Consider the following 14,994-nt stretch of genomic DNA (forward strand, 5'->3'; position numbering starts at 1 on the left):
CTGATTAGCACATTTGTCTAGGTTTCTGCCTGGAGAGCTGGCTGAATTCTGGCCCATGAGGGGAACTAGGAAGAAGAGGAGCATAATCGATGCTGCCGGGGAGGTTTTGAGTTTGCTTCTGGTGGGCAATCCCATTCTCAAGGGGGAAACCTATGCTTTTTGCAGACTTTATTTTTGTTTTGGGGGGGCTGAGGTAGCAGGGATAGGAAATTACCAAGCATCTGTATGAGTGTTTGTGTATGTGATTATATGTTAGTGATATATTATAGTAACTCATTCTCTCTCTCTCTCTCTCTCTCTCTCTCTCTCTCTTTTCTTGTACTTGGGATTGAGCCCAGGGACATTCTACTTCTGAGTTATAGCTTTTATTGTTTGTTTATTTATTTATTTATTTATTTATTTTTGTGGAACTAGGGATTGAATCCAGGTGCATTCTACTTCCAACCCCTCTTTTTTGTGGCAATGGGGATTTAATCTAGGGATCTGCTACCTCTGAACCACACCTCCAGCCCTATTTTTTATTCTTTATTTTGAAATAGGGTCTCTAAGTTGCGGAGGGCCTTACTAAGTAGCTGAAGCTGGCTACGAACCTGTAGTCCTCCTTGTCTCAACCTCCCAAGTACTGAGATTACAGGCAAGCGCCATCACACTCGGCTTCCCAGTCCTATTTTTTATTCTTTTTTTAGATTTATTCTTTATTTGATTTTATTGGTGCACTATAGTCTCACATCATAATGTAGATCATGTTGGCTATGGCGTATATTCACACAGTACTCGGTGCCCTCCCCTCCCTGCTTCCCCCTTTCCCTTCCCTCCAAATACTGAGTGTCCAGGTTAACATTGTTATATCACATATATCATATTCTTTATTTTGAAACATAGTCTCACGAAATTGCAGCGGGCCTCACTGAGTAGCTGAGGCTGGCTGTGAACCTGCAATTCTCCTGTCTCAGCCTCACCAATTCTGGGATTACAAGTGTGCACCACCACGCCCTGTTTGTTTGTTTGTTTGTTTATTGGTGGTACTGGGGTTCCTGGAAGCCCTTCTACCTCTGGGCTACACTCCCAGATCTATTTTTTATATTTTTATTTGGAAACAGGGTCTCTTAAATCAGCATGGCTGGCTTCGAACCTGTGCAATCCTCCTGTCTCCGCCTCCCAAGTACAGGGATTACAAGCATGCACCACCACTCCCGGCTTTTTTTTTGTGTGTGCGTGTGTGTGGTACTGGGGTTCCTGGAAGCCCTTCTACCTCCGGGCTACACTCCCAGACCCATTTTATATTTTTATTTGAAAGCAGGGTCTGGCTAAGTTGCTGAGGCTGGCCTTGAGCCTGTGATCCTTCTGACTCAGTCTCCCTGGTAGTGGGCTAATTGGCATGCATCCACAATGCCCAGATAGCTTAGATGCCTTTGGTTTTTCCAGTTCACCAAGTGCACTATTCTATGCTGCGTGAGACTGTGTGCCTGGCCCATGGCAGGGGCGGGAGGGGGACTCTGTGACAGATGCCTTGCTTCCCAGGGTCTCCTGGGGTCACAGGGTGGGGTGGGGAACGGACTGCTTTCTTACCATAAGCTGCTTGATGGTGGGGTGCTCCTCAGCCTCCCGACCAGAGGCAGGCTCCTTGTGGACAATCTCTACTCGGATATCATTTTTGGCTGATACAACACCTTTGAGATCTGGACATAAAATAGGAAAGAATAGGCAGCACCTTCAGTTCCCACTCTCAGACATCAAGGCCTGAGGTGTCACGCTTCCTGCAGCCCCTGCTGCCACCCTGCACCCCGCCACCCACAGGGCTTGCCCTCCCTTGAGCCCTGAACTCAGCAGCAACTCCAGCCCCACACCCCCAGGACATCCGTGTGGATATGGGTGGGCTCTGTGGCTTGGGGGAGGCCTTTGCGTGGCTCCCTGACCTCTATGTCCCCCTTGACTGGAGAGGCTATCCTCATCCTCCATCCCCATCCACCTTACTTTTGTTTTTGGTGCTGTGGATTGAATCCAGGGCCATTTACTCCTGAGCTATACTCAGCCCTTTATATTTTTCTTATTTGGAAACAGGGTCTTGCTAAATTATTGAAGATCTAAGTAGCTTAAAGCTAGTCTCAAACCTGAAAACCTTCTGTCTCAGCCTCCCAAGTACTGGAGTTACAGATGTGCACCACCATGCCACGCTTTTGATCTAATATGTTTTTTTTTTTGGGGGGGGTTTCTTGGCTTGAATGCAGAGCCATTCTACTCCCAACCTACACCCTCAGCCCTGTCTTATTTTTTATTTGGAAACAGAGTCTTGCTAAGTTGCTGAGGCTGCCTTCAACCTGTGATCCTCCTGATTCAGCCTCCCAAGTACTGGGATTGCAGGTGTGCCCCACCATGCCTGGCTGAGCAAGGTCCTTTTTATCTGATTGAATCCTTCCTTCCTTCTAGAAATCTTTTAGACTACTCCACTTTGCTCTGCTCTCTTTATTCATAGAACAAGCAATCTTAGTGTTAGAGGGAACTTGATGTCCTGGGGCCAGACTGTGGCCCAGAGCAGAAGCCTAGGTGGGGCTCCTGCTTCCCTGGCAGTTGATTTTATGATGGACACTTTACCACTGAACAGAAGGCAGCTTCTCCTAGCTAGAAGGCTCTGTTAGAAAAGTCTTGCTAACCCATGCTCGCCTATGATTTCCACTGAGTGGTAGCAAGGGAGGTCCTGGGATCCCATCACTGGGGCTAGCCATGGGAACCCAGGCTGCGGAGCTGGGAGAGGAAGGACGGGAGAGGACCTCTGCCTTCCCTCCTGCCCCTGAAGGCGGAGGTGGTCTTGGGAGCAGCCTTAGCCCGATGATTCACTTTGTGCATACGGGTCATAGATCCGTAGAGCCAGATGGGGTGGTAAAAGCCATGTCATTCAACTCCTTGATATTCCGAATGGGGAAACCAAGGCCTGAAATAGATGTTATCTGCCCAGGTCCACATGGAGAAAGAAGTGGGACTAGCAGACCACACCTCTGCTGTTTTCCCCTTGAACCTGCCTGTGAATCTCCAGTAACTTCAGTGTTGAGCCCTGCACAGAGGCTCTGGGTACACATGATTTTGTGTATGTGTGTGTGTGTGTGTGTGTGTGTGTGTGTGTGTGTAAGGGGGGTGGTTCTAGAGAATGAACTCATTGGGCAATGAACTCAGTACTGGCCTCTGTGTTACATCCTCAGTCTTTTAAAAAAAATTTATTATTAAACAGGGTCTAAATTTCTGAAGCTGTCCTTGAATCATCAATACTCCTGTCTTAGCCTCCCAATACTGGGATTCTAGGCTTGTGTCACCACTCCTGGCTACCCACAATTCTTTGAGAATGCACAAAACTCACTCAGAATTTTGCTAATGACAAATGATTTTTTTTTTAAACAGGGTCTCACTCAATTGCAGAGGGCCTCACCAAGTAGCTGAGGCTGGCCTTGAACCCGCAATCCTCCTGCTTCAGCCCCCCTCAAGTAATAGGATTACAAATGTGCGCCACTACACCCGGCCGAACGATGTTTAAAAGTCTGCTGAGAACAATTCCTTGAATGCTTTTTGTCCCTTGTGGGGGCCTGTACTGCAGGTTTGAACAACAGCACCTGTGGGGCGAAGGGTCAGACTCCCGTTTCCCCTGGATCCCTAGGCCATTCCCCACCGGGCTCTCTGTGTGTCCAACCCACAGTGCTGTCTTCCTCCCTGCTGGATAAATGTCCGTCTAGTCCAGCGCAGCCTCCGCCCGGCCCACGCGTGAGCGGTGCTGCACATGAACCGCACACCAGCCCAGCCCTGCCCTGCCCAGGAGCTCACACCTGTTAGGGCCCCTGTTCATCGCACTACTGCTTACTTGCTCTCCGGGGCAGTCTAAGCCTGGCCTTTTTCTCTGTCCCCCTCCCTGAGATCCCGGGTCTCCCTCCCGTACTTCTCTGGGAACGGGCACAGCAGAAGGCCACAATGGTTGCCATTAGCACGAGGAAGGCCACGCCAGCTCCTACGGCCACCCCGATGATGACGGCCATCGGCACGGACTCTGTGGGAGAGAAGCAAGCACGGCTGATGAGGGAGGGGTGCGGTGCACTGTCCCCCTGGGACCTCACCCAGTCCCCTCGGGCACGGCCCCTGCCAAGCTGGGGCCAGACCACTGCCCCGTGGGTCCATCTTGGGATGGGCTTCGGTAGGGCCAGGGCAGGCGCAGGCAGAGTCCAACAGAGCTCAGCTCTGGCTAGGACTGTGAAGATGGGGGTGGAGGACACAGGGTGGAGGAGAGGGTATGGAAGAACAGGAAGACGCTGGCGCAGACACAGAGGGAGGGGCCGGAGGAGAGGAGGACCAGGGCGAGGGTGGCCTAGTTATTGCCCCGTGGCATTAAATGAGACACTGGTCATGTAGTGGCTGGTGAGTCATAATCCTGGTTTTTCTTTGAAAAAACGCTGACAGTAATTGGCTTTGCTTATCCAGTTTATTTTTTCTTCCTTCTTTTTCCTTTCCCAGATGCATGGAGGATGCAGGTGGGCAGCCAACTCTTTGGTGCTTCAGGTCTGAGGCAGACTGGCCGAGGGTCTGCTAGGCATCAGGGGCCGTGCCTCCCAGGCATCCCTGTCTCGGGAAGGGGCCCCACAGCTCCCCCCCCACCTCTACAGGGAGAAACACCCCCTTTCCTTGACATGCCCCATGTCGCTCCTTCTCTCTCTAGCCTTCTAGTACCAGACACCTGTCCCAGGTGAGAGGACCTACATCCCAGCTGGGCCAGACCTCTATTCCTGTGAGTTTCTGTAATGTGTCTCCTGCCCTAGCAGAACAGGGGAGGGGAGGGTGATGATGGCAGGGGCTGATCTTCCAGGTAGTCCTGACCCTTCTACTGCTACACACGGGGCCTGAGCCCTGAAGAGCCCTTTAGGACTAGCTAGAGAGTGCTGGGGCAGGGACCCCCTGAGCCCAAGTTTCCCATTTTACAGATGAGGACACTGAGGTCCAGAGAGATCAGGTGACTTGGTCAAGGACACATAGCTACAGTAGAGCCAGAGTAATTCAGGGTCTCCTCTTAGCCCCCCACCCCGATCTTGGCCAGCCTGTCCGCTGCTTTGAATGGCACCTTCCAAATCTCACACGCTCAGGCTGCCGGCTGTTGGCAAGCTGGCTCCATCGCTGCCTCTGAGCAACTTGCTCTACCTCTCCTATCTGTAAACAGGACAACAAGAGTGCTGGCCTCACAGGGCTTTCATGGGGCTCAGATGAATGAGCATGGACAAAGGCCTTGGAACAGAGCCCGGCACGGCCCTATGCAAGTGCTGGCCCATTATTGTCCTTTAGGTTTAAAGGAGCAGGAAGTTCCTCTGAGAGGCTCCACCCTACCCACCAGTATGAATTGCCAGTGTGGATGATCTCCCTCTGGGACAGCTAGCTATTTGTTCTAGGCTGTGGCTAGACTATCATTTCCTGTGTGTGTGTGTGTGTGTTTGTGTGTGTTGCTTGTGATGGAATCTGGGGTCTCACACATGCTAGCCAAGTGGTCTACTATCCCTAACTTCCTTCCTTCCTTCCTTCCTTCCTTCCTTCCTTCCTTCCTTCCTGCCTTCTACCTCTGAGCTATACTTCTAGCTGCCCCCCTCCCCTTTAAATTTGGAAGCAGGGTCTCACAAGTTGCAGAGGCTGGCTTAGAATCTATGATCCTCCTGTCTCAGCCTCCCAAGTACTGGGATTACAAGCATGAACCACCATGCTTGGGGTTGTTTCCTTTAAAGAGAGGAAGAGAAGAAGATATGCTCAACCCTGGACCCAAGATGTTGCTGAAAGGGCATTGGGAAGTAGCGGGGACAGCGACCAGGCCCGGTGGGGCTGGAGCCTCTTGGTTGCAGTGTGTGATTAAGCTGGCCCATTTCTTGTCCACACTGGGACTTGCACAGGAACTCTCCAGTTACCTACCTACTGGTGACTGAGAGACTGCTGCAGAGGTGACAGAGGAGGAGATAAGGAGGTGGGAACAGCAAACATTCAAGGATGGAAATGGGAGATCTTTGGGTTGGTCTCAAGAATCAGGATTGAGAAAAGAGACTTGAGCGCTGTTGAGTCTGCTTCGACAAATACACACTTCTTTTTGTCCCCAGGTTTTAATTCCATTAGGAAAGGAAAACTGCTTTGGAAGCTTAATGGTTCTGTGATTTTGGGTTTTATTAATTTGGGTTTGATTTATTTTCTCCTCTGATTCCTTGTAAGCTTCCTGGGGAAAAACTCAGGCTTTATCTCAGCTGAAGTCAGAGCCAGATATTGACTGTTCCTTAATACATTCCCAGTCCTCAAATTCCCTTCTGTAGAGCCAGAGGGCTGGGAGCAGTACCTAAGCCCTCTGACTGGCGTCCTGGGTCCACATTTCCTCTAGTGGTTAACAGAAGAGGGGAGAGGCTGGAGAACAGCCCCCAAGCAAGTGGGTGGGGCAGAAAAGAGGGGACCGTGGGGGCAGGTAGGCTCAGGTGACCTCCCTCCCTGAGAGTCTGTCTCCTTCTTGTGTGGCCTCCTGAGGCCTGGCCGAGGCCAACTGTTCAGGCAGCTCCTCTGCAGACAGAGCCTCCCTTGGATGCACCCCTCCAGCCAGAGGGGAAGGGCCGCCTCCCTCAGCCTCTTCTCCATCCATGGGCAGGGACCGCCCCGAGGAGTGTCAGCCACCGAGGGAGAAGAATGTCAGAGAACTCCAGACAAGTGTGAACAGACACACATGAAGTGGGGACAGGGAGGAGCTGCCCCCCTCAGCACCAGGGGGGACCATGAAGGATCCAGGGCAGGGGCCGGGTGACTGTCCACAGCATGGGTGCAGGGGCTCTGTGAGCTGGCCATGCCTGGGCTGTGCTCTGAGAGGGGCTCTTGTGCCCAGAGGGGAGGGCTGTGGGCCCACAGGGAGCTTGCTAAAGGGGTGACACGGGCCAGGGTCGGTCTGGGCAGAGGACTGGCACAGGCCCCCAAGTCCTTGGCATGGCCTTGTTTGGCCTGCAGCATCAGTTTTTCATATCCCGATTCTCCCGGAGGAGAAGACCATCTGGACGAAGCAACTCAACGCAAGGAGTTTGAGGTCTGATGGCTACTTTGCTGGGGGTGCGGCACTGCCCGGTGGCCTGGGCCTGGAGGTGAGAGGCCGCTTCCCTGGGGGCTCAGGGTGGGGGAGGGAGGCAGTGAGCCAGCAAGCAGGATTAAGCGGCCACAGCAGGGGCTGGAGCAGGCGTCCTGGGATGGCGGTGGAGCTGTGGTGATGAGGAACAGGAGAGTCAAGGAGAGCCTGGAAGTGGAGGGAGGCCGGGGCTGTGAGGAGAAGGGATGGAGGGAAGGGAGAGGGCAGGAGCAGAGCCAGTGTCGGGGAGGAAGGAGCCCTGGCGCCGTGGCCGCAGACAGGAGGCAGGTCGCTGGGGTTCCTAGGTCCCAGCTGGCTGGGAGCCCCTTCCCACTGCCCGGACTGCACTACGCCCTCCACGTGGGAGAGGCTAGAGAAGGTAGCGGCTTACACAGGCCTCCCTGCCCACTGGCGGGTGCCCGCCCCCACGGGCGTGAAGTCCCTCCCACCATCCCGGCCAGTTCTCGGCTCCTTCCGTACCTGCTTCCAGCCCGGCTCCCGACTTCATTTCCGAACCTGTTTGGAAATAAAGCAAGCGTCCACCGCCAGGGCCTGGCTGGCCAGGGGGGGCGGGACGGGCCGGCCACCTGGCGAGGACTGGGCTGAGGGGCTCCCTCCTCCGGCATGTCTCTGGACCGCCCCGCAGATCAGGCTCCTCGACCAGAATTTGGAGTTCATTCACACTGACGTGTGCACTCCGGAGGGGGTAGGGACAGAGAAGTCAAGCCTGGGAGCGGTGGATGAGAACACCAAGGGGAGGGACAGGCGTGGGGCACCAAGGGGAAGACAGGAGGGCGGGTGACAGGGACCAGGAGGGTTGAATGACGTGTGGATGGTATTATGCAAATTATGTGCAAAGCATTATGCAAAGCAGCTCCTATTAGGGAAGAGGTGTTAGACGCTGCGAGGTTTGATCCAAAGGACGGATCATGGATCACCACGTGATCAACTGAGGCCCAGGGGCTCAACTGGGATCACTTGCTTGGACTTGAATGTCTGGTCCAGAGCTCTGAGCCCTGAGCCCCAGGGAGCACCATTGCTGGACCTCCTCTGCCAAGAGCAGGATCTGCAGCCCCTTTCAGGACTGACTGTGCCGCTGGCTATGTGTAGAACTTCCCTGGAGCCAGCCCTCCGGCCTCTCTCTAAGCACTAACCCCACCCCGAATGCACCCCCAGCAGTGTCCTTCTCATTTCCTGATGGGGCTTGTGCCCCGGCCTCGGAGGGGAGCCAGGCCGGGGCTGTGCGGCAGGTAAGAAGCAGTGCTGGGACCCGGCCTGGCACCGGCCGCGCCCTGCTGGTGCCCGTTGCCCTGGCGGCCCTGGCAGCCCTCACCTTGCTCCTTGAGCCGGATGATCTCTGTGTCGGAACCGAAGCTGTTCCAGGCCGTGCAGTTGTAGATGGTCTGGAAGTCAGCCCGCACGATGTTGCTGATGGTCAGGGTGGAGATGACGCCCTCCTCCGTGCTGACCGTCTCTACCGTGTAGCGCCCTGATGTCCCCGACTCCAGCACATTCTCCTTCCAGGACCAGGCCTGCGGAGTGTGCAGGGTTAGGAGGAGACCCTCCAGATATGGCCACACCAGGGTCACAGTGGTACCACCCTGCTCCAGGCACCGACCCTGCCAGGCCCATGTTTATGCTCACTCACTGCCACATGCCATCAGTGTGTGCACACAGGGGCCTGCACACACACCTCACACACCACGGACAAAAACACATGTGTACACACAACACACATGAACACAACACATAGCACCACATACACATGAATACAACACACAGATGTACACATCACATACCACCCACACCAACACACATAGTCCTGCACACACATGTACCACATAACATAAACATACATCTACACACAGTGAAACACATATAAACATCTCAACATGCATACATACACCAACAATATGTACACACAGGTGCATGTACATATACAGTGTTACATACTACAAACACAATACATACATGTGATGCATTGTACACACATATATAATAGACACAACAGACACATACCACCAATGTGTGTATACACAGGCACATGTGCAGATACAACATACCACATACTAAAAACATTGTACACATATATATGCACATAGGCACAACACAGACATATATTACCAACACGTATTTATGTAGGTACATGTGCACACACAGCATGTCACATGCTACAAACACAAATACATATGCATAACACATTGTATACATATATATGCATAAGCACAACACACCATATATACACCATCAACACCCACATCCACTATACTCTAAAGCATGCACACACATGCACATATACCATAACACATATAACCATGCAATTACAGCACACTGCACACAAATGCATGTACACACCACAAATACGACACATGAAACATAATCATACCACAGCACAAACATATACATACATATGTGTGTATCCCATACCACATATAAATATACACCACAACACATACACACAGCACACACTACAAACATGCATACAAACATGTATGCATTCATTGTGACATATGCATACAGCATGACACATCACACACACACACACCACAGCACGTGCCACACAACCACAAACCCATGTATACATTCACACAGGCTGGGGCATCTCAGTATTTCCTTCAAGGGAGGGGTCTGCAGTGCATCTGGCCTGGGGACATTTTCTGGGCCAAGAGGGCCCTGTGTGGCGGTAGCCTCAGCGGGTCGTGCTGCCCGGGGCCTCCTCCCAGTGGCTGAGTCATGAGTGTGACCATCTTCATCATCTTCCTTTAGAGGGCTGACTGTTTTCAGAACTCCACAAACACTGCATGTACTCAACATGTACGGCCTTGCACACCGGCTCACAGTGTTCATGAGCATGTGGGTGGGTAGGTCAGGGCAAGGTTCTTCACCTCTGGGCAAGGTCAGTGCAGGGCTTCTCCACCTTTGACCTACCCCTTCTCTGTTGTGGGCTGCCTCTACCTCTGGCTTCTGAGCCCCTGCATTAGCACCACCCTTCAGGTTGTGACAACCAAAAAAGCATCTCCACATTGCAAACTGTCCCCTGGGGACAAAATCACTCCACTGGAGAATTGCTAGCTTAGAGATGGCTGTGAAAATGAGTGATTGAATGGGAATTTTTACAGTGGGTACATGCTATATTTATAATTTTTGTGTGTGTACTGGGGATGAAACTCGGGGCCTCACACATGCTAGGCAAGCACTCTGCCATTGAGTTATCCCACAGTTCTTTTAACTTAAAAGAAAAGATCTTGCTAAGTTGCCCAGGCTGGTCTTGAACTTGTGATCTTCCTGCCTCAGCCTCCTGAGTAGTTGGGATTACAGGTATATGGCCCAATGCCTGGCTTACTTTCATTCATTAACTTGTTTATTTACTTATTTATCTATCTATTTATTTATTTACACATCCATCCATACATACATATATACTGGGGATGGAATCCAGGGGCCTCCTGTCTCTGGGCTATACCCCCAGCTCTATTTTATTTATTTATTTATTTATTTATTTATTTATTTATTTATTTAGTGGGTCTGGGGATGGAACCCAGGGGCATTCGACCTCTGAGCTATACCCTCTGCCCTATATTTTATTCTTTATTTTGAAACAGGGTCTCACTAACTTGCAGAGGGCCTAAGTAGCTGAGGCTGTCCGCAAACCATGATCCTCCAGTCTCAGCCTTCCGAATGCTGGGATTACAAGTGTGCACCACCACGCCTGACTCTATTTTTATTTATTTTTTTACACTGGGTCTTGCTAAATTACTGACAGCCTCACTAAGTTGCTGAGGCTGGTATTAGGATTTGCTGAGAGCTTCATTAAGTTGCTGAGGCTGGGGTTAGGATTACAGGCATGGACCACCACACCCTGTTCTGACTTACATTTATTTCCTTCCTTCCTTCCTTCCTTCCTTCCTTCCTTCCTTCCTTCCCTCCCTCCCTCCCTCCCTCCCTCCCTCCCTCCCTCCCTCCCTCCCTCCCTCCTTTCTTTCTTTCTTTCTTTCTTTCTTTCTTTCTTTCTTTCTTTCTTTCTTTCTTTCCTTTCTTTCTTTCACTGGGGATTGAACCCAGGGGTATTCTAGCTCTGAGCTACACCCCCAGCCTTTTTAAATTTTGAAACAAGGTCTCCCTAAAGTGCTGAGGCTGGCTTCAAAGCTGTGATCTTCCTGTTTCAGCATCTCAAATACTGAGATTGCAGGGATGCATCACTGTGTCCAGCTTATAATTTTCTAAAAATTAAAAAAAAATGAAGTGAATGGGAAACTGAAGGTATTAGCTTTATGTGTGAATTCTTGCAGTTTTTGTGTGACTCAAACAGCAAATGAACCGAATGCCTGAGAAAATGTGTGACAGCAATCACACGCTAATAACGTCTTAGTTTACTAGGTGACAACGACCATTTGTTCAGCCTGGTGTCTCAGGCACACGCCGGCTCTCAGTGGTCAGGCCTGGCACTGCCTCACCTTCCTGGCACTGCTGTCCTGTGGAAATGTGGGACTGCCCTGCAGAGTTGATGCCTAGGACTGGGGATTACTGAAATGATACCTTTCCCCTAATAGAGCTATGAAATGCTTGCTTTTTTTTTTTTTTTTTTTTTAATGCCTGAGCTTCTACTAGCTTTAGATGGATTTGGATGCAAGCTCCTCCCTTTAAAAATGCAAATACCTGGGAATAAGGGTGGACTATTCAGGCCGCCTGGCTGCCCTGCAGGGGTAAGTTTGAAGGAAGGGAAGGAGAACAGGATGGTCATTTCTGAGGGGACACCTATGATAAAGGGGGCAGAGGTCTTCATGGACATTGATCTGTTAAGTCTCAAGTTTTCAGTTCTGTGAACATAATAAATGTTCAACTATTATTTCAGAGTTACCATGAATGGCATACTTGTCACTCAGATGCTCCACATCTGGGACCATGGGACAAAATGGGCTAGGGGCAGAAGAGACTGGAGAAAAGGACTCTGGGAGGGATAGAAAGGTGTGGCTGGCTGTGAACTGCACTTGGCTTAGGATTTTGCCAGACTGGCCTTGCACTCAGGAGAGGGGAAGACATCTTTAGCCTTTTCTCTCTGCTCCCCTCACGAGTCCCTGGGATGCAGAATTCATGCTGGAGCTCAGTTGATGGCAGATGCACCCTGGGAGTACTCCTGATCCGAGAAAGGAGACTGCGTGCCATTTTTACTTCAGGATGTATTCCAGAGAGAGAGAAGGCAGGTATGATTTGCCCATGGAGGGAAAGGGTGTCCCCAGGGGCAGAGGTGACCCTGGGCTGCTGGCCAGGGGTGGGGCTGCCGGCCTTGCCCTGCCTGCCTGGGGCACTCACGATGCGGTCGGGCGGCGGGGTGCTGCGGATGAAGCACTTGATCTGGCCTTTCTCCCCGTGAAGGGCGTGCTGGGTCTGCGTGCTGGAGATGATGGGAGGTCCTGTTGGGGAGACAGCGTCACATTAGGGATCCAGAAGGGCAGGTCCCTGGCTGGCATACTCTTAGCTGGATTCAGAAATATATTCATTAATCCAAATACTTAGCAAGCATTTATGGAAGGCCCGTATGTGCAAAGTAAAGGGGGAGGTAAGGGACTCAAAGATAAATTTGGTGTTGGGTCGTAAATTTCTCCAGGGACCATAAGCAAGCGCTCCTGCTGGAACCCCCGGAAGACATAAATAACAGAAAAGGAAGGTGCTCATAGGAGCGGGGCAGAGAGAGAGAATCATTCCACCTGGCGCACTGAGAAAGCTTTGCAGAGGAGGTGGTGAGACTGGAATGCTTCCCAGTGGGGGCAGGTGTCGCGAGGGTCCACCCCACCTGGGCCAGCTGCTGAAGTCTCAGCCATTTCTCATTTCTCCAGTAGAGGGCACCCTTGCCTAACAAACCAGGTGTCCTCCGCTAGGCCACGCAAGAAGAAAAATGGTGCCTTCCCTCTGTGGAGGGCGGGAATTACCCTAGACACCTGGAACGCGCTGTCCAGGTTCAGGCCTTAGTCCCTCATATGTCTCAGGAGATCCTGTGGTTCATAATCCTGTGTCTCCTGACCTCAATATTATCCCATCCAACCTCTCTCTGATGTTTATAGGTTATGACATGTTCTGAGAATGCCTGTCTCATTGGCCTCATTGTGTAGCTAAGAGAGTCCACCTGAAGAGCGTGTCTGGTTCTGCCTGTTGTCTAACCTAAATCTTTCCTGTTGTGATGCCCCCTGCTGTGGAAGGGAAAAGGAGGATCAGCTAGGCTAGTCATTTGCTAGCTAACTTCCCGGCAGGGATGGGCAGTGGAGGGATCGGCAGAGGCTAGCAACCCTCACCCCTTTCCTTCCCCATTCCTGGGGTGACGGTGGGACTTAGGTGGTAAGCCACAGAGCAAAGACAGCTAAGAGCAACGGATGGGGAGAACATGCAGAATTATGCCGGGAACAAAACAAAAATCGCTGCAAACGTAATTGCTGTTTATTAGCCACCTTAATTAAAACAGATTTGCATTTCTACCAGTAGCTTGAAGCCTGGAGAAAGGTATTGGGAGACGCTCTCAGGGTTTCTCGAGTTTAGGATGCAAATGGTTCTGGGCTGGGAAGGGCTTCCATCCTCACGGGCTGTAAGGTGGGTTGAGCCCTGCCTTCCCTGCCTGCCTTCCTGAAACCGTTTAGCTCCCAGAGGCCCTCCTGCCACCAAAGAGGGTCCCATGTTTTTTTTTTTTTTTTTTGGTGGTACTGGGATTCCTGGAAGCCCTTCTACCTCGGGGCTACACTCCCAGACCTATTTTTACATTTTTATTTGGAAACAGGGTCTCCTAAACCAGCGCGCGCGTGGCTGACTTCGAACCTGCGCGATCCTCCTGTCTCTGCCTCCCAAGCATGGGGATTACAAGCATGCGCCACCACGCCCGGCGAGGGTCCCATGTTTTTGGAACATGGATGGTGTGCTCTGTTTTGCTGCTGGAATTGAAAAGTGATGATACCATAAAATCTTTTCCTGTCACTTTGCAGAGACTAGGAATTCCCTGAGGGGTTCACAAGACTCTAAAAGCTCTAAGCAAAGGCACGTGTGTGAATGCACTTCTTCTTCTTCTTTGGGTACCGAGGATTGAACCCAGAAGCATTCTACTCCCAAGCTACACTCAAGCCTGATTTTATTTCTTAGTTGGAAACAGGGTCTCACTAGGTTGCTGAAAGCCTCGCTAAATTGCTAAGGCTGGATTTGAACCTGTGATCCTCCTGTCTCAGCCTCCCAGGTATTGGGATTACAAGCATGTACCACCACTCCTGGCTTATGGGCTTCTTAAAAGAAAGCAAAAACCAGGGTAAAGGGAAATGGGGCTGGGGGAGTCACTCAGCCAGAGGGTAGGTGGCTGTCCATCTTTTTCCTCCTACTGGAGGAGACACCCTATTTGAGCCAGCTCAGTTGAGATCTGTGCCAGTTTATTCCACTAGGATGCTGGCCTGCAGTTGTACATCATCAGGGATTTATTATAAGAATTGGTTTCAACCAGGTGTGGTGGTACATGCCTATAATTGGGAGGCTGAGACAAAAGAATCACAGGTTCAAGGCCAGTCTTAGCAACTTAATGAGGCTCTCAGCAATTCAGTGAGACCTTGCTTAAAAATAAAAAATAAAAGCCGGGCGTGGTGGCACAGGCTTGTAATCCCCTTGCTTGGGAGGTGGAGACAGGAGGATCCAGCAGGTTCAAAGCCAGCCTCATTAGCGTAAGAGACCCTGTTTCCAAATAAAAATATAAAATAGGTCTGGGAGTGCAGCCCGGAGGTAGAAGGGTTTCCAGGAACCCCAGTACCACCTAATAAATAAATAAATAAATAAATAAATAAATAAATAAATAAATAAAAAGGGGTGGGTGTATCTCAGAGGTAGAATGCCCCTGAGTTTCATCCCCAGTACCACAAACGAGCAAAATAGATGCATTCATC

The 14,994-nt window shown here is 51.1% G+C and overlaps 1 protein-coding gene across 3 annotated transcripts in view; it reads right to left on the reverse strand.

Moving 5' to 3' along the window:
• The window catches only part of KIRREL3 (kirre like nephrin family adhesion molecule 3), a gene marked incomplete at both ends in the record, with an annotated part of 594,525 nt that overhangs the window by 9,835 nt on the left and 569,696 nt on the right, over window positions 1-14,994 (reverse strand). Inside the window, 5 exons of one of the 3 annotated variants that reach the window (XM_080714131.1) lie at window positions 1,570-1,679; window positions 3,845-4,027; window positions 7,574-7,609; window positions 8,427-8,625; window positions 12,404-12,504. In XM_080714131.1, coding sequence (XP_080570257.1) covers window positions 1,570-1,679; window positions 3,845-4,027; window positions 7,574-7,609; window positions 8,427-8,625; window positions 12,404-12,504 — 629 coding nt within the window. The remainder of the gene's footprint in view (window positions 1-1,569; window positions 1,680-3,844; window positions 4,028-7,573; window positions 7,610-8,426; window positions 8,626-12,403; window positions 12,505-14,994) is intronic. The other 2 variants (XM_080714130.1, XM_080714132.1) reach the window with 2 other exon arrangements.

This window comes from Muscardinus avellanarius (genome assembly GCF_963383645.1).
Source record: "Muscardinus avellanarius genome assembly, chromosome: 1".
Classification (NCBI taxonomy): Eukaryota; Metazoa; Chordata; class Mammalia; order Rodentia; family Gliridae; genus Muscardinus; species Muscardinus avellanarius.